This window comes from Equus przewalskii, chromosome 14 (genome assembly GCF_037783145.1).
Source record: "Equus przewalskii isolate Varuska chromosome 14, EquPr2, whole genome shotgun sequence".
Taxonomy (NCBI): domain Eukaryota; kingdom Metazoa; phylum Chordata; class Mammalia; order Perissodactyla; family Equidae; genus Equus; species Equus przewalskii.
In genome coordinates this window covers 81461770-81481361 of record NC_091844.1, presented here as the reverse complement: position 1 = coordinate 81481361, position 19592 = coordinate 81461770, and the positions used below count along the sequence as shown (strand labels likewise).

Here is a 19592-nt window from a genome sequence, read left to right as displayed (position 1 = left end):
GGGATCTGATTTAGTGATTCCTCAATAAAATGCACTCGAACCAGCCCCTTTACGGGAAGACAGCCCGATTGAAAAGGATCAGCTCTCAGTAGCTCCAGGCTCTAAAATGAAGGCCTGTAGCTTCAGTTTCAGAGGATGGTGTGGGAGCCGCAGACCGTGGTGGGCCTGCTAGGCTGGCCTTGCAGGGTGCCTGTGGGTAGGATGGGGCCTCAGAGGCCAGAGTGTGTCCTGCCATACAGATCCCCGTACTGTCCCTGGGAGGCTGCTGGAGGTTGGGAGCCTGTGTCCTGCATCACCAGATTGCCACACGATGCCGTCTCCCCTGCATCTGCGGAGCTGTGCCCTTCTCTTTTCAGTCCATGGACTCCTCTCTGCTCTTGAGTCACTGTGAGCACTCTGCGTTTCTCATTCATTTGGCCCAGCTGAGCAGCTGGGTGAGATGGCTTCTCACATCCCTTCCAGCCTAAGGCTCCACCCCTCAGATGTGGATTTGATCCGTGTAGCACGTTGGATGTTCTCTAAACCACTTCCAACCATCAGCAGCAAGCTTCTGTGTATCCCACTCTCTCATGTATATTCTTGTTACCAGGTTTCTCATAATAAACACGTCATTCATTAATAAAATGATTGATAATCAAGCAACCATTAAATTGACAGGCCGTGTGTTTTTTCCTTTTGTTTTTAAGAAGAGGATCAATATCTAATTACTCGACAGCCGCATACCTGGACGTGCTCTTGTGCGGCAGGCGAATGGGGACTGTCAGCCGTTTTTTTAAAAAAATTATTATTGTCTTAATGCAGTGCGTATTAAAAATGCACACACATAGGCATTTGCTCACTCTTTCACACACACACACACACACACACTGATAATTACCTCACTCTGTTATAGTTATGAAAATGCAGGATTCAGTACAAAATGGCATTTAATGAATTGTTGACTTTGTGATCCTCCACCACATTAGGCAGCCACATCCCCAGACCACTGTGGCTGTGATGTTTTGTGACACTGGCCTGCGTGGGCCTCCCTGAGGGGTGCTTGGGCCCCTAAATTAACACTGGCCTTTGGCATCGTCCTGCTTCTTAAACCCAAATTAACAAGACTCTCTTTTGAAAATATTTTCTGTCCTTTAGGAAGTGATCCCCATGCACCTGGCCACCTCCCCTATCCTCTCAGAGGGAGCCTCGCGAATGGAGTGCCAGCTGAAAAGGAACTCTGTAGACAGGATAAGAGGCCTGGACCCCAACACATCAGCCCAAGTCTTACCCCCTAGTGAGACCCCTTCAGGTGGCTCTTTAGGGAAGAAGAGAAGAAAAAGGAGGAGAAAATCCCAGCTGGACACCCTGAAAAGAGATGACGACATGAACACGTCTGAAGATGAAGACATGTTTCCCATAGAGATGAGCTCGGATGAGGAGACCGAACCGTTGGACAGCAGTAGGTAAGTGTGAATGGAAGGCGGGGTCTCTACTGGAATTGGGTGCATTAATTTTGTAAGACGGTTCTTATGAATGCTTTTTCCCCCTAGAATTTCTTAATCTTCTGTTAAAGCATTTTAGACTGAATTTTGGAGTCATGCAGACCCAGTCTTAAAGTTGCATGAAGATTTGGTGTAGCTTATGGCTAAGAGATCATTGGTAACACACCAAACCTCTTAGGCTGATAACATAATGGTTCCAGAACAGAACCAAGACAGGAACTGAGCAAACTAATACTTCATGCATGAAACTGTTATTCAGAACCTATTTATTCTTTTTTTTTTTTTTTAAAGATTTATTTTTTTTCCTTTTTCTCCCCAAAGCCCCTCGGTACATAGTTGTATATTCTTCGTTGTGGGTCCTTCTAGTTGTGGTATGTGGGACGCTGCCTCAGCGTGGCTTGATGAGTAGTGCCATGTCCGCACCCAGGATTCGAACTGACGAAACACCGGGCTGCTTGCAGCGGAGCGCATGAGCTTAACCACTCGGCCACGGGGCCAGCCCCAGAACCTATTTATTCTTACTTGAGCACCAACTGTGTACATGGCAGGTGGGCTGATTCAGCTGGGGGCTGGTCTGCGATAGACTGCTCCTTTTCACTTGTGCATGGGCCCAAAGTTTAATGGACATCTGTTCTATTTTCCTTTGCTTTTAACAGTGTGGTGAAGTTTCTCTGTATTACTATTTTGGTGAAAAATGCCAGTTTTAAAAGACAAACTCATTTTAGAGAGTGTTTGATGTTTCAGATTTGTGTGTAATTCAGTGTAACTTTTGGTAATTGTTTCCGTGTCTTGTTAAGAAGGGGTAAGGAACATCAGGTATCTTCCTGCTTCATTATTCAGAAGAGGATTTTTTTTCCTGGCTAAAAATAAAGGCAAATTGGCAGTGTCACTTTTCCTAACTGCAGCCTCTCCTCTGCTGCAGGCCCAGACTGGGTGGTTGGGCTTCGTACATTACCTTCCCTCGTGGCTTTTAATTTCCAAACTTAGAGATATTTCAGGTAACATCAAAAATACGGACAGATGGCCTCTGCATGGGTGAAATAGTGAATCATGTTTTGTGATGAGGGTGTTATACCTGAAACAAGGTAGATTTGCAATCATTTCATAATTAGAAGATGCATTTGGTTTAGATCATTTTATTCTGCTAGATGAGACGTTATCTGTGTGTGGTCATTCTGTTATTTGGCAGTTCCACCCGTGCATGGCAAGGGTTTTATAGCCCCCTGGGTCCAGTTTTGGGCCCGATCTACCTCTCAGGCTTTTGAGAGGTTAAATGTGAAAGGTAGTGACTATATAAGGTGCTACGATGTAAGTAACAAGCAATGTAATCATGTGCAGGTGTCTAGGTCCAAATACTTGAACGCAATAATTTTGCATTTATAATTCAGCCAAAGCATGAACACAGAATACATTTCTGTGTGACTGTATCTCACTTTTTTCCTCTCCACTGCCTGGAGTAAGCGTGGGTGGTTTAAACAGAGGTGGTGTCAATCTACAAAGCACTTAGAGATAATCAAGAAAAAATGGAAACTTGTCTTTATTATGCGTCTATCGCTAATAATTGTTTGACTTTCATATTTTTTTCTCCAGAACTCTTTCTAATGATATACCTCCATTCCAAGAAGATATCCCTAAGGAAAACCTCTCCCCAGTCATGACTTATCCTCAGTCAGCATCGTACCCTAATTCCGATAGAGAGTGGTCCCCCAATACCAGGTATGTTGCTGGTGTGTGTATGTGTGTGTCCACCTGTCTTGGTCCAGAGGATTTGAAGTCAGTTAGAGGAAGCGTGTTTAACAAAATAGTGAAATACAAATAAAAATGAAAATAACTAGGACCAGAAAAAATGCAATTTAAAGTAGGAGGTACAGGATTAAAAACAGATCATGTGCAGATCATGAACTTCTGTCTAATATCATGATGGAACTGCAGATGGGGCTCTCAGCTCCTGAGGTGACGTGGACAGGAAAACTGCTCCTTAAGTTACGTAATGCTGCTTGTCCACAGGAGAGAACAGGTGGTGGCGCCTTTCTTGAGACTCAGCCCTTAGGTAAAATTCAGACCCAGAGAGGTGGCTTCAGAGCCACCGAGGTCCTTCGGGGCTGTTAGAGTGATGCCTTCTCCTCACACGTAATCCATGCTGCTCAATTCGAGAATGTTTATTTTTCTCGAGTTCCAGGGTAAACTTGGGGAACCTGAACTGCTCAGAATGTAGATTGCCTCCTGACAACTCCAGAGACTGTTAAGTCGGTGACACCTGTGAGGCTCTGGGAGCCCTTCCGAGCAGTTTTCAGAGGAACCGGGGAGGGGACAGACCTAAATCGTGTGTTCTCAACAGGGATGAGATCACCCCCACTGGAACAGAAATTGCTTCTTGGACAGCAGAAAATTCTTAGATACTATGGTTTGTGGCCTCTAGAGAGCCAGAGCACGTAAAGAGCTAGAGAGCGTATCCATGGCATTAACAGTTCATGGGGGAGAGAAGGCCATTGGGAAAAAATGTCTCCAAAGGCTCGGGGGTGTGGTAGTGATGGAAAGAGGTTTCCTAGGCTTCCTGCCTAAAACCAGTCTGATCCAGATGCTCCGCCTGGTTCCAGTTTGACCAGAGTAATCTTAACGAGACAGCACAGTCAGCGGTGTGTGCTCTGTTGAGGTCGGAGAAAAAGAGATATGTCACATATGTCACGTGCCTGGTTTCCAGCCAGGACTGTGACAGTAACTGTTAGTCAACCCGAGTGGGGTGGGGGCCTGTGAAGCCCCCTCCTCGAGGTCTGTCTGTCTTCAGACCAACTCTGTCTGATAGAAACATTGTGCTAACTGCATTCGTAATTTTAAATTTTCTAGTAGCCATCCTTAAAAAGTAAAAAAAGGAAGTGATGAAATTAATTTTTGTGATGTATCTCATTCGATCCAGTATATCCAAAATATTACCATTTCAAGTAATCAGTTTAAAAAAATTATTAATGAGATATTTCACATTCTTGTTTCCACACTAAGTCTTTAAAATCGTTGTGTATTTCGTACATGCAGAACATCTCAATTTGAACGAGTCACATTTCAAGTGCTCAGTAGCCACATGCAGCTAGTGGCTGTCACATTGGACCGTGCTACGAGACCATTCTAGAACCTCATATGTTCTCTCCATAGGTCTGTGGAGAGACACCCTCAGGAGGGAAAAACACAGCACTTTAGGGAGAAAATTATGTGGAATAGTTAGAAACCACTAATAAGTGAAAAAATCTGTTGAAACACTACATTAATTTTAAGAATTTAAAATAAATATTTTAAACACAACCCTGAATTTATTTCTTTCACGTTTTGCTTTATGAATCCAGAATAATGACCGTGTCAGATTATATGGATCTGACCACTGTCGAATGCAATTACAAATTAGGATTAATAGATACATTCACATACTTAGAATTATGTATTTTCTTTAAAGGGACAATTGATAGCACACATTATCAAATCTTTGCAGTTTGTAGTTTGATTAATCACTAAATTCTGGCCAGAAAAAATTCTGACCATGAAAACAATCTTTTATGGGCATGTGGATGAAATAGAAAGTGAAATGGGTCTTTGGGCAGTTTCCTGTTTTTGTGTTTCAGAAATTTCTTGTTGATTTCTTAGTGATTTCAACACGTAGTGCTCTGCTGTTGTCAGCTGCCTCCGTATGTTCATCTTTTTACAAACGTTATTGTTGAGAGTAGTCAAATAATTTATATGAAGTTCCATTTAATTTAATTGACCTGTGATCTTTTCTTTCTTTTAATGTCTATCACGTGGTATCCAGTAGCCCGCTAGATTGCAAAAGGACTCACCTCCATCTGGCAGTTGCGGCCGAGGGAGGTCTTTCTAGCTCTTGTCCTCCGCAGTCTTCCCACTTCCGTGCTTCAGACAGGTAGAGAGGTTCCTTTCCCCGCTTGGCTGTCTTCAATAATGAGAACTTTGATCTAACTCTGAGAAATCTGTTTTACCATTAACCGAATTACTTATGTAGAAAATACGTGTTGAAAATATGAAGTGAAAATTTTAATCTAACTCTTATAAATCTATTTTACTAACCAAAATACTTGTGAAGAAAACATGTATAAATCATTATTTTCCTTTCATTTTTAAGCATTCGTAGATTATTATAATTTTTTAAGGTGCTAAATTTGACTCTCTGGAAATAAGGGGTAAGCATATAATTCTTCCTAGTTCTGTGGAGTGCTTTGAAAAACAGAATAATGGAATAAAGTTGGGGGATGTGATCTTTTGCTTTGTGTCTAGGGTTGTTCAACAAATGAGTTTACGAGATTTTTTTTAGCGTGCCACTTTAGTGTAACGAAGCTATTCCAACTCTTTCAATAGCTCACGAGACTTTCTGAGTAACGGAATCAGATATTTCCAGGCATTTCTGGAAAAGAATTTTGGAGAATCGCGTAGGATGGGTGTTAAGGCTTAGGATCCTAGGTTTATCTTTCATTTGATGGGTGGTCCAGATCTCTGCCTTCGTTCCCTCAATGTTTCCGCACTTTGACCTGCCTACTTTACAGACGTGTGAACTCTATGAACTCCAGCAAATGAAGCCTTGATTAATTTCTACATGGGAACTGTCTTTCTTTTGATGAAAGAACTGAATCTTTGGAAGTGCTTCGTTCAGAGGTCACATGTGCAGAGGAAAGGCCATTTTAAATGAAGCAAACTAAGTGTGAGCAATTATAACTAATTGCCTAATTGGGACTGGCAAAAATACTGAAAACTCTTAGATGGCTAATCAGTGCATTATTTATGAAAATCAGTCAGTGACCTTGTAAACTTACTTTTTTGAACAACCCTTGATCTTAAAAGTCTAATATCTAATAATGGGAAATTTGGAATCATCTTTCTCATCAGTCACACTCAGCATCGAGAGTCTTTTCCCTAATTCATCTCTGTCATCTGAATTCCCTCAGGAGTCGCAGCACGTGCACATGTGTTGGTGTAGAGTCCTGTTGAGAGGGCAGGTGTGGCCTGAGGGGCCAGTGTTTGCTGTGGTGGCATATTGAGTGTGAGGGGGGAGCTTCCATCTGTGGTTTCACACGGGGCTTGGTTCTTTATGAACAGGAGTTTACAAACCTGAATGCCTCTGTGGAAACCTTAGGCTCACAGCTTTTGTCAGAGGGTCAGAATATCAGGGATCCTGGTGTTGGGAGGTGTTGCCAGAGAGCTGTGTTCAACATACGCATTCTTCTAGAGCAGGGCTCAAGCAAACCACAGCCTGTGGGCCAAACCTGGCCCCCCATCTGTCTTGGTAAAGTTTTCTGGGAGCACAGGCAATTTGTTTACTTACTGTCTGTGGCTGCTTTTGAGCTACAAAGGCAGAAGTGAGTAGTGGTGACAGAGATCGCATAACCCTCAAAGCCTGAAATACTATCTGGCCTTTTACGGAAAACGTTTGCTGACCCCCTCCTCCAGAGCAAGCGTAATCTAAAGGGCTTTACTTAATTTAGTGCAGCGGGTAAGATAATTTATTGTTCCAAAGAATTTATAAGAAAATATAAATTATATTTTTATGCGGTAAAATATAACAGCGGGAGCTTTTTAAACAAATGGTTTGAGGTTTGCGGGCAGCGCTGTTGCGGGAGGAAGCCAGTTGCTGTGGACTTTTCCGTGATGGCCCTGGAGGGAGATTGGGTTCAGGTCACGGTTGCAGGAACACCGGAGGCCTCCACATTCCCTTTGCACGTTTCACTGATAGTGAACATATTGTGGACGCTTCAGGGCCAGAAATGCAGTGACCCTTTGGAGAAAAGCATAATCATGGAACTAGAGGAAGCAGGAGAGGTTGCAAGGGGATGGACACACTGCCACTCAAATATGCGGAGTGCCCAGTATTCCTTCTCGTGGGACTACAGTCACATGTTGCTTCATGAAGGGGATGCGTTCTGAGAAATGGATCATTGTGCAAACATCAGAGAGTGTACCTACGCAAACTGAGATGATATAGTCCCCTCACACCTAGGCTGTGTGGTACTAATGTTATGGGACCGCTGTCATATATATGGTCTGTCGTTGACTGAAACGTCATGTGGTGCACGCCTGTACTTCCTAAAGGGCAGAAATGTGTGTGTGTGTGTCGGGAGAGGTGTTCCACTGTATACCCTCTGGCGGTATGCTATCTCAGGATCCTCCTCTCCACGGACTGGTGAAACAGCTGAAACAGAGGGCTGCTCTGTAGCAGCGTGCCAGTGAGGTGGTTTGGTGGACAGTGGGCACCAAGGGAGAAGGAACCAGCCTGTGTACATGTCAGTGTGACGTGAAGGAGGTCCCAAGGACTTGACTAAAGAGATCGAGGACCACTTTAGCCATTAAGGGTCCCTGTTTGTTTGATACAGGTTAAGTATCATCCACAAGCTCTCATCCTGGCAGGAAGCTTGTATTCAGTTGGGGTTGAAATCTGACTCAACAGCTAAATGAGACCAAGTGCGCTGATGAGATGTGACTTCAGAGACAGTGCGAGGTCTGTGGAAGAAGATGCAAAAGGAAAATTCTGGAAGCTTTATTTCCTGCTTTGTTTAAAACTGCCATCTTACTCTCCAGGGAATGATGCAGGAGAATAAGGCCAGAACTAATTAAATGGGTATTTTTTCTCACGTGTTTATTGTTTTGAATACTGTGAGAGTTTTGTAGCCAAGTTTGATACTCTTGACCGGTTACTCTGGCTGGACGGAAGGAATACGTTGTTCAGATCTCGAGTCAAAATATGGAAAGCGTAGAGATGGGAACGCAAGTTACAGCCACTTAAAAGCTGGCCTGAGGATTAAGCACGGTGATGCGTTGTTACAGGAGAGCTTCAGCAGATGGGGCATCTTGGAGGTATTCCTGGAAGATACGGTGTTTTACAGAATCTCGCCTTGGGTCTCCTGCCATGTTATTTGTGGCATCTGGCATGTGTAGTAAAGTTGGCACGTGATGCAGCTTCCTTGTTTTCAGAGCCAGTGCAGATTTATCAATATTTTAAATGCAGACTGTAATGAGTGCGTCAGAGATGACCAGGACGCTCTTGCAGCTGTCTGAGGGTTGAGTCTTGATTTGGAAAGTGAGAATGCAGGAGAGGTGAGCTCAGGGTGAGGTGGGGAAAGGTGGCTGGGTTTTGGGGTAAGAACAAACTTTTTTTTCCTTTCTCTTTTCATCTCTCTTTTTTTCGATTTTCCTTTTTAAATGCTACTTCTTCTCATCTTTACTTGCCTGGTATTTGGACCTGTGATCTGTGGACCCCTGGTGGCCACAGATGGGATATGTCAGGAAGCTGCATTCGTAAGGGAACGGTGGCTTGGGTGCGTTTTCTGGGCTATTTGAACCCTAAAATTCTGGGCCAAAAACATTTTTTAATAAATTTTCTCTTCCCACTTTAATCACGGATTTGTGTTTTCTGAAGTCCTTCAGGTTCCCGACCTTCGACACCTAAAAGTGATTCAGAATTGGTCAGTAAGTCCACAGATAGGACGATGCAGAAGAATAACCTAGAAATGCTCTGGCTTTGGGGAGAATTGCCACAAGCTGCCAAGGTAAGTTCTTTTCCTCAATTCTGCCATACGCTGAAGATAGTTTCTGAAAACATGAAATGGACACAATCTTTTCCTTCAAGAAATTGTATTTCATATTCCAATGTATTACAAGAATCTTGAATATTATATTGCAAGCTGGTTTTTTTTTTTTTTTTTAATATTGTAATGTCCTTAGAAGATGCTGTGGCCTCTTGTATCCCCAGTAAATGCTTGTCATATGAATGAATGAGTGAGTGAAGATTGACAGCATCCCTATTAAGAATCAAGGTGGGCAACTCCTTGGAGAGTAGGTCTGTTGAGGCTAAAGTTGTGGATTCCATCTCCTTCCAGGTTATATTTAGCTTTCACAGAAAATGCTGATTTCTCTGCCCACAAGCCGTAGTGCTGACCCTGCCAGCCGTCTTCACAGATTCGTGTCATTCGATGCCGTTGGAGAAATGGCATCAAAGTGCAAACCCATCACTTCTTCTGGCGAAACACTTGGCAGCCACAGATCTGCTGTCGCGTTGTTTTCATTTGTGCTGGGAGCTGTGAGATCGGATACAGAAATGAATCCCTCCCCTCATTTCTAACCCATAAATTGCATTTCGGGTTTTGTTTGGATAAATTTTTTTCCGTAACTGGAAGCTCCTTGGAGAGGTAGAATCAGAAATGCTGATTTCTCACTTGAGTGAACTGACCACCGCAGCTTTCCCTGTTTGCTCACAATTTGGGGGTAAACTTTATTGAACTATAACACACATACAGAAATGCTGAGATCCTAAGTGCACAGATCAATAAATTTTCACACTATGAACATGTCTGTGCGATCTGCACCCAGACCGAGAAGCAGGACTTAATCAGCCACTTGGAAGTGCCGCCCCCGCCCCCCCCTTCGCGGTTGCTGCTCAGACCGGCCCGACAAGGACAGATGCGGTCCTCGCTTGAATGGCAGAGATTAGTTCTGCAGCATTCGTGATGTGCGCATGATCGGAATTTGCTTATTCACGTTACTGTGGGTACCCACTGTGCGCACGGACCTCCATTCTGCTGGTGGACATTTCTGTTACTTCCACCTGTTGGCCGTTGCTGATCTCGCTTCTCTTTGGCAGTTGATGTTTTTGTATGAAAATTCATTTGTTTGGAACTAATGTTGTTGGTTTCCAGACCTTTTGGCGGGTGTGGGAATCACCAGGTGATGCCTGAGGCTTAAGGGTCTCCCTGTGCAGCGTGTGGACAGTGCTGCAGATCAGCAGTGGACTAATTGTTGTTCTTGGTTAGCTCAGTTTTTCCGTTTGACCTGACTCTCTCTCTCTCTGTCCCTGTCCCTTTGATCAGTCGTCTCCACACAAGATGAAAGACTGCAGCCCGTTGTGCAGTAGAAAAGTCTGTGATAAAATGCACTTTGAGGCCATTCATAGCGAGTCTTCAGATGCCTTCAGTGACCAGTCGCCCACACTGCCCAGGGGGCGTCCTCCGCAGCCGCTGGAGGAGCAGAGCAAGTCTCAGACAGAGATGCAGTTTGTGAATGAGGAGGACGTTGAGGCCCTGGGAGCAGCAGCCCCGCCCTTACCGACGGCTGAAGAGCCCAAGCCGCTCTCTGCCAGCCCAGCCCCGACAGCGACGGCCAGCAAGACAGAGTCTCCTTCTCGGAAAAAAGGTGCGAAGGCTGGTGCGGCCAGCTCCTTGTGTATGGAGGTGGCGCCCTGCAGACTGCGGTGCCTTCCTTCCGAAGGCCAGAGCTCATCACGGTGGAAACAGAGCTGTATCCTCCCTCGCGTTCAGTCTCTGCTGTTTGAGGAGTATATGGGTTATCAGCATTTAGTCATAGGAGGTCAGACCTAAAGGGGGCCTTGGGGACCGTGTAGGAGCCCCCTCTTTACGATCAGGATGCTGGGATCCAGAGGGACTGAGTCCTTCCGGACACCCTGGCATCTGGGAGAAGTTGCGATTGAGCTAATGTCCCCTTGCCCCTAGTTTCTCTCTAGTGCATTTCTCTGTTTTGATTTCCGTACCCTGTTCGTCACTATTTCTAACGGTCGTTGTTGGTTTGTTGCCTGGCTCCCTTTCTAGAGCATGTGCTCTGTGAGATCAGCACTCTCTTTGGTCTGATTTACCTTGGTTTCCTCGGTACCTAGACTAGTGGTTGGCACTAGAAGATGCCCCATAAACCCTGGGAGCACTGATGTCAAGCCTAATCTGTTAGCCACACCGTGTTTGCAGTGTTCTAGGTTTCTGTGAACCAGTGACAGCATTCTCTGGAAGAAGGAAATAGGAAGTCTGCCATCATGGTGTGTGGTGGCCGATGTGCACCATGAGGGTGCTTGGGAGTGCTGATGGCGAAGTGCTTAATGAAAGCTTTATCCTTTAATAATAATAGTAGTAGTGGTAATCGCTTCGAGATATCGAGTGCCCAGTGCACTTCAGGCACTTCCCAGATGGGGAACTGAGGCTCAGCAGAGTTACCTGACCTGGCCAAGGCCGCAAGGTGGGCGAGTGATGGAGCCACACGCGGACCTGGGCTGGGGGCCTCTATAGGACCGCTGCACTGCGGGCTTCTCACTCCTGTGCTGCTTGGGCCGGTTTGGGTACTTCTGAGCAAATTTGCATACTGTGCTTAAATGCTCCTTCTAGAGACCCCCAGAAGTCCATGCTGTTGTTTCTGGAAGATCAGTGTTCTGACTGGGCCCATTTGCTCTTTCAGACAAGCGAAGCCGACACCTGGGTGCTGACGGCGTCTACTTGGATGACCTCACAGATATGGATCCTGAAGTGGCTGCTCTGTATTTTCCCAAAAAGTAAAACTTCTTTTTATTCTTCCTGTCATTTTCTGTAATCTGAGTGTTAATCTGTGAGTCCATTGTTTTCCTTATATTTAGTTAGGAAGCTAGTAAGAAAAGGCAGCAGGAGGCTCGCATTTCACTGAAAAGCAGCCAGTTTAAAACAGCGGACTTTCTCTGTGGACGTGGGTGCTTGGCCGTGTGTCCATGTGGCTGGCTCTCCACCTTCTGAACAGGAATGCGGGCACGAGGCCGTCTCCCGTGATGACACTGAGTTTGTGTCGCAGTGGTCAGTGGCCCTCGACTCAAATCAGTGGCAGAGAGATCCCCGTTCCCAGGAGAGAGTCTCTGTGGCCCTTGGGGCCCCATCTTCAGTCCTGTGATTGGCGGTGCTGGCCAGCTCCTTGGCGGGTCATAACGGGGAGCTGTGGCCTTGTAGGACAGCGTGCTTTCTCTTCACTTCATTTCACATGGGTTGGGAGGGGATACAAGGGGATGTAACAGGCTAAAAATAGCTGTTTTCTCTCCTAAGGTCAGTCACTTAACTTGTCTGTCTTTGTCATGGTGCTTTGATGAGCGCTCTGTCCTGAGATGACATCAGTAGCTGTCTGAGGGGTAGCGGATTGCTAGAGTCTTTTGGTGACTGTGTAACACCCAAGACAAGGAGAATCCTCAACATTTTTCACTCTTCCTCCTTCCAGCGGAGATCCTTCTGGCCTCACAAAACATGCCAATGACAATGGAGCCCGGTCAGCAAGCCAGTCCCCGCAGTCCGTGGGCAGTTCTGGCGTTGACAGTGGCGTGGAGAGCACCTCGGACGGCCTGAGGGACCTGCCGTCCATTGCCATCTCCCTCTGCGGGGGCCTCAGCGACAACAGGGAGATAACCAAAGGTATTGTGCTGGGTGTTGGAGCTGGTCTTCAAGCCAAGAGCACCCTCTTGTGGCAGCTGGTCAGAATGTCCAGAAGCTGGACTTCTATAATTAGTGCTTTTCACTTGGCTGGTTAATGATAGCACCAGTGACTCATTGTTGCTTATGACCCAAATGTTGCTGGCTTGCAGTTGGCTGACCTCAGGGTTCGGTTGGTCACACATGGCTTCAGGTAACAAAAAGGCCGTCAGGGTCACTTGTCATCGGATGTGTTTGCTGAGCACGGTGTGTGTCTCCTTGGCCCGTGCCTGTCCTGCAGATGTGTCCTCCGGAGCCTGCAGCCTGGTGGGAATGTCAGTATTATGCGTGTTGGAAGTGTGCAGGAATGCAGTGGGGACCTGGAGGAGGGACGCCTGTCTGAGTTTGTCTGAGCAAGTGCAGGGAACCTTCCTGGCTGGATGTGAAGGGCGCCCCTGGGGTTGGCTTAGGCAATGAATTAATTCATAGCACCCGTCACATTTGTAACAATGATTTCCGCCCAGTGTCTCATGACAGGTGCATGGGGAGGTGGCTTGAGACCCCTAGTCTATGCAGTTGGCCATTATCAACTGAATTCCTTGACCTTATACCCCTCGGTGTCCTTCTTTGACCCCTCCCACCTGCTTTAGGCAGGACACCGCGCTTTTCCATTCATGACCTTATCTGTCCTCACAGCCACTGAGGAGGTGGGCATGGTTATTATTCCCGTGTCACGGGTGAGGGAACTGAGGCTTGGGGAGATTAATCCCTTGCCCAAGGTCACGCCAGTGAACGTGACTGGGACCGAGGTGGCCTGGTTTCCAATCCCTGCTCACTGTCCATCTGCTCCTGCAGATGTGCGTGTGTGCTGGGCTTTCACACACCTGCTCCTGCGTGACCGCCTCCTCGGACGGCTCCTGCCTCCGCCGTTTCTGCACGGACGCTGCCCCTCAAACGCACTGAAGCCCCCTTTGCAAATGTGTTTATAGAGTTGTCCTCACAGCCGGCACACATAAACCCTCAGAGAAGGCTTGTGAATGAGTGAGTGAAAACTAGCCCTATGTTTTTGAACCAAATTTCCTTATGTTTGCCCCCACCCCGTACGATTGCTTTCACAGATGCGTTTTTGGAGCAGGCGGTGTCGTATCAGCAGTTTGCGGACAACCCTGCCCTCATTGACGACCCCAATCTCGTGGTGAAGATCGGGAATAAGTGAGTTCCCCCAGTCGCGTGGTACCATCTCAGCTTCAGTTTTTCAAATACAGAGACCCAGACAATCGGTTTTAGAAATAAATCAAATAAAGTCTTTTTAAGAGTTGCTGTTGTCAGTTCACTGTTGGCAAGACACTGTGTTGCTCTGTAGTTGGTGGGTCGATGTAACTTCCGATCTTGTGGCTCTTTCTCTTTGTCGGTGCTAGATTTATAATGGAGTTTGTAAAGTCACGGTGCGTGGCCTGTGGGACTTGGGCCCGTAGTGCACACGAGCGTGACAGAATAGACTGCATAGCCACCCCTCGAGAGCTCCGTTGTCTGAGGTCGAGGGCTGCAGGTGTTTCTGTAGACTGTTGGCAAACTTTTCTCCCCGAGGAGAAGTCATGGGTGCTTACGTGTTCACTAGGGCCCCGAGTTGCCTTTTCCTTGAAGCGCGGCAAGATGTGCCACAGACACGTTGGTGGCTCGATGCACAGTTGAGCTTGGGCTGCTCTCCAGCTGGTCGCTGGGGTCTCTCACCACATCTGACTGACTCTGCTGCCATGATGGCTGCTCGGCCCCTCAGTGTGGCCGCTGTGCGGTTAGACGGAGGAGGAGGCCACTTCACGGGCGGGGCATGCGGGGGAGGGCTGGGGGTATTTGCCACAGTATTGGGCTCTTTAAGGACCCAGCTGGAGTTCCAGAGCTTTCCATGATTGCTTCTCATGACATTAGAAAGATTTTGCAGTCTGAGCCTTCGTCTTATATAACATCTTTTCCTTGTTTCATGTTAGATATTATAACTGGACAACAGCGGCACCTCTGCTCCTGGCGATGCAGGCCTTCCAGAAACCTCTGCCAAAGGTGAGCGTTAACACGAGAAAGAAAAAGGGGCCCTGAAGATGGCGGCTAGATTAACCTGGGCCGTTGGAATTTAACTCTTGTTTTAAAAGCCAGAGGGTTAGTTACATTGTGCTCTTTCGAAGTTCACAAGTATCGATGTCAGGAGTTTCCAGTCTCTCTCTTGCGCCTCTTGCACCTTGAACGTCCTTCCCCCTCCTGCTTATCAAGGCAAAACCTCCCAGTTGTGGCCGTGGTGGAGCAAGTCCTGCCTCCTCCACGGTTCCTTCCTCAGCACCTGCTGTGCTAGGACACAGGTTGGGGCAGAGCAGGTAGATGCGGATGTCAGAGCCCAGGGATGATGAGGGGAGAGGAGTGAAGGCTGCAGCAGGCAGCGGGTGGGGCACAGGGAGGCCACACAGCAGACGCCAGGTGCCAGCGCCAGCATCGGGCGTTGCTCAGGCAGGAAGCACGCCCGGGGCCTGAGTGGCCAGGAGGAGCGAGTGCAGGGCCTGGGCGGCTCCTAGCTGCGCGGGAGAGTGGTGAGTGGCTGCGGGAAGAGGCAGGCTTAGAGGGCAGATGCAGCCCTGCAGCTGCTGCTCCCGTCTTCCCCGCAGTGCTCCATTCAGCCTGGAATTGCTCATGTGTTCAGTGTGGTGTTTTCCTACTGGGTTATACCTCCTTCTTGCTGCTGAGACCGTGTCTTACCCTTGTATCCTTCGTACAAGTAGCAAGCGCTTTGTACCACTTTGGCTGTTATCCTGTCAGGTAGTTCTGATGTCTGAGGCTCTCGAAGGTCTTGTCTGACTTGGTTGAGGCTATGCTTGCTCCTTCCTGGGTGTGTGTGTGTGTTGTGTTTTGGGATTCAGGGGTTGTGACCTCATCTTTGGTGGGACTTTATCTGTGGATATTCTTTGTACACTGGCTGAGGGCATGTTCTCCAGAGTGAGTCTTGTTGTGTCCCTGCCAGGTGCCTCATTGTATCCATGGCCCAGCGCAAATGGTTAGGTTACACGTCTCAGCTCTTACAAATCCTAAGAAAAAAGGCCAGTGCAATAGAAATGTAGTTAAAGGATGTAGTTCACCGAACAAGAAATACACACGGCTCCTAAACTTAAAGAAATTAGTCTTTGTGATAGGTCTTCTAAATGTTTTTTCCAGGTTGTCAGTAATTTTTGACTCTGTTTATGGTATTTATCTAATATAGAAATTATTTTTATACGTGGAATTTGTCACTCTTTTGTTTTGTGGCTGTCAGATTTTGTATCACACTTAGAATGGCCCTGCTTCCCTATTTCCAAAACTTGTGAAGATTTCCCCTGTCTTTTCTTCTTGTGCTTTCTTAAATCTTTGATCTGTCTAGATTTTATCTTGAGAGTAATGAGTGAGGTGTCGGGAACCAAATTATTCCACAGCTGGTTACTGGATCAGTTAGGATGTTTTGGTTGCAGGAAGCAGCGTGACTAACAGTGGCTTAAATAGTGGGGATTTGTTGTCCTGCATGGTAAGAACCTTAGGTCAGTTGTTTGAGGCTTGATGCCTTTGGGTTAGCTGCTCTGATTTTCTGGGCTTTCCCTTTATGATCACAAGATGACTGCTCTGCACATCATTTCTTCATGCAGCCACATCCAAAACAGGAAGGATAGAGGCAGACTTCTCGCAGTCGTCAGCCACAGCTTGGTCACGTGATCACCTCCAAACCCACTGTCGGCAGAACAGTGGAATGACTCTGAACGGTGTAGACCCATGGAGGTTCGTCTTCTGGAATTGAGCTTGCCTTCCCAGAACATCCCACAGCCTGATTCTTGAACAGTCTTGACTCTGTTGGCAAGAAAGAAGGGAGATGATGTACCAGGGAGGCAACTCCCAGGGTCTGGCATAGCTACTTACTTATCCCAATACCATTAGCTAGATAACTCATTCCCCCACTGATGGCAGTTACAACTTTATCATATATTACATTTCTTTATGAATTTAGATTTATTTCTGGTCTTTGTTTTCTGTTCCACTAATATGTTTGCTTATGTACCAGCACTGTATTCTTTTCATTACTGGAGCTTTTAAGTATATTTTAATATCTCATAAGGCATGTGCCTGCTTATTATTACTCTTGTGTCTGAGAATGTTCTTAACCAGTTTTGTTTGTTTTGTAAATGAAATTTAGAATCCGTTTGTCTTGGTCTGAAAATAACCGTGTTAATATTTTTTAAATTGAAGTTTTGTTACAGGGAAATGAATTTAGAGGGAGTAGGGTCGTTCCCACCTTTATGGATTGCCTTGCCCTGAAGAGGGGCTGCCTGGTTTGCTTTGTAGTATTCAGGTTTTCTTTGGTGTCAGGTAGGGATTTTCGGATGATAAAAGGAAGCACACTTCAGGCTAAATAAGTGAATTATTTATCTTCTTACATGCAAGCTGTTAGGTTGAAAGACTTACATCTTCCTCTCCTCCTGGCTGAGGTGTCACCTGCCTGGTGGTTCTGTAAACCCGGGAAGGAAGGTCATCTTGGCACTGGGATTGGCCTCACGATACATGCTTTGTTCTTTGGAAATACGTACAAAATTATTAATTAGTATTTAATGTTCTTCCGTCAAACTTTCATTTGTTTAGGGCAAGAGTATGAATTTTCTTTTTAATACTTGAGATTTTAAATCAAATGCATCTATTAATGTTCATTTTGTCAGAATTTGGAAATGTACTAACAAGATCCTGCACGTTTTACCTTTCGTTTAAGACTCTCTTACCCTAGTCCCACATTAATCATGTCATTTTTTATTTTGCGATCATCACATTGAGAGTAACAGTATCTTAACAGGAAGCCGCTTTAATTTGAGAACTTCTGGTCTTACTAATCACTAACGGTTTTCAATGCTTTCTTTCTTTTGTTGTTGTTGTGTTGCATTTTATTTGTTGTTTGTTTATTCCGTTAACATCTTCCCAAGTCCTCATGCTTAAGTTACCTTAACGTGATTTTGGACGCCATTAGGTTTTGCTTCTCGAAAATTTTTAATCCACAAATAGTATGTTGTGTTTTCTCTGAGTTTTCCTTTTTTTTTTTTTTAGTCTTACTTTAATTTGCATGTCCGTTTCTTTTGGTTTGAATGGGCTAAGTTGATCTTTTTTTGGTTCTATTATTTATGTTACCATCCGTTTAAAACAGGCCACTGTGGAAGCTATCATGAGGGATAAGATGCCCAGAAAGGGAGGAAGATGGTGGTTTTCATGGAGGGGAAGAAATACCACAATCAAGGAGGTAAGCACAGAAAACAAAAGAATGCCTCCACTTGGCTCAGCCAATTTTGGGTTTGTGTGGTGGAGATTATAGTGGAGTTCGTTGTCAGGCTTTTGTGTTGGAGAAATAAGCATGAGCCATAACAGTGAGTTTTCAGGAGCCACCTCTGCCACGAAGCAGGGAAAGGCATCACAGAATGTGGGGACGGCAGAGAAGGGTCTGGAAGAGTGAGCAGAGAGTTGGGTTCTCCCTCCTGGCTCTGTGAACTTATTTAGCTTGGAGACCACGGTCAAGTCACTGCCTCGCTGGAACGTTTCTTCATCTGTAAAAAGAAAGTATTTGACCTGATAGCTTAATTGTTTTTTTTTAAGTTAAGTGTCTTCCCGTGGCTTGTAGGACAGTTTTATTAAAGAGCTAGACTTCCAGCGGTGGACTCACCCTCGTTAGTCATTCCACTTAGCGTGTCTGAGTATACGTGGCTTTGGTTTCCGTTTCTATAAATGCCTGTAATTTTTTCCAGATCTTTGTTAACCTCTCAACCTGTTTCTTGCGGCACTTTCTTTGCTTGGCTTGCCTGCTGTTGTCTACCTGGCTTTCCTCCTCCTAGGGCCGTTCCTTCTGTGGCTCAGTTTCCCACAAGAGGGTCCTCAAGCGTTTTCTCAGGGCCCCTCTTCTGCTTTCACTGCCTGCTTTTCTCTAGGCAGCCTCACCCATGCCCACATGTTGGCTCTGTTTTTATTTCCAAACTAGACATTGTTTTGTGTTCCACGTCCGTTTATCAGATAGCCAGCTAGGTAGACATTTCCACATGGGCACGTCAAGTGCCTCAAACTCGTCATCCCTAAAATTGAACTGATGATTTTCTTGTGAATTCTCCTTTTGTTGGACCAGTTAGAAGCGGCAGCCACTGTGCATCCTTAGGCTAGACACTTCCTATTTCCTCAGTCTTCACATGCAGTCGTATTTACCATCGTAAGTACTTCCTAGATTTTGCCTCTCTTTCCAGCTCCACTCCCACAAATCTAGGCTACCACCATCTCTCCCAGGCTTGCTGCTCAATAGTCAATTTGTATCCATTCTTGCCTCTTTCCTCATTCTCTGTGCTGTAGCTGTGTTCGTCTATTTAGGATATGGGTCCAATTTATGCTACTCCCTGCTTAAAACTTTCAGTGGGTTCCCAGGGCTCTTATACTTCAGACCAGTATCCTTAAGATGGACTACAGGACCTGCGTCTTCTAGCTCCTGCCTCTTTCTATGGCCTTATCTTTTATCGTTCTGCCCCTACTGTGTGTATTTTAGCCTCACTGGCTGAGAGTACATTCTACCCCAGGACCTTTGCAGGTGTTATTTTCTCTGCCTAGTTCTTAGGACCCCTCTCTCCCTTCTTCCTTAATTAACTAGCATCTCAAGTGGTCCTTTCTTAGCAGATGAGTCTGGACTGCTCTTTGCTCTCATATACCTTTACCTTCAAAAATTTTGTCAGAGTTTGCAATGATTAATTTGTAAACTGAATGTGACTGATTAACATCTCTTACCCCTCTGGACCCTAAACTACAGGAAGGCAGAGCCCGTGTGTGGCTCCGATCCCTGTGGTAGCCCTTGTGCCCATATTGGACCCAGAGCAGGCGTTTGGCAAATACTTGTTGAGGGAAAGCCGATAGAAAGCCCACG

General features: G+C 45.9%; 1 protein-coding gene across 31 annotated transcripts in view; it reads left to right on the top strand.

Moving 5' to 3' along the window:
- The window catches only part of LPIN1 (lipin 1), a 123715-nt gene that overhangs the window by 73249 nt on the left and 30874 nt on the right, over window positions 1-19592 (top strand). For 11 of the 31 annotated variants that reach the window (XM_070574397.1, XM_070574402.1, XM_070574399.1 and 8 more), the window contains 10 exons: window positions 1135-1442; window positions 3072-3197; window positions 5275-5382; window positions 8884-9013; window positions 10331-10652; window positions 11697-11790; window positions 12474-12664; window positions 13780-13873; window positions 14647-14716; window positions 17850-17942. In XM_070574397.1, the coding sequence (XP_070430498.1) occupies window positions 1135-1442; window positions 3072-3197; window positions 5275-5382; window positions 8884-9013; window positions 10331-10652; window positions 11697-11790; window positions 12474-12664; window positions 13780-13873; window positions 14647-14716; window positions 17850-17942 (1536 nt within the window). Of the gene's footprint in view, window positions 1-1134; window positions 1443-3071; window positions 3198-5274; window positions 5383-8883; window positions 9014-10330; window positions 10653-11696; window positions 11791-12473; window positions 12665-13779; window positions 13874-14646; window positions 14717-17631; window positions 17710-17849; window positions 17943-19592 lie in introns of all 31 variants that reach the window. The other 20 variants (XM_070574398.1, XM_070574405.1, XM_070574406.1 and 17 more) reach the window with 5 other exon arrangements.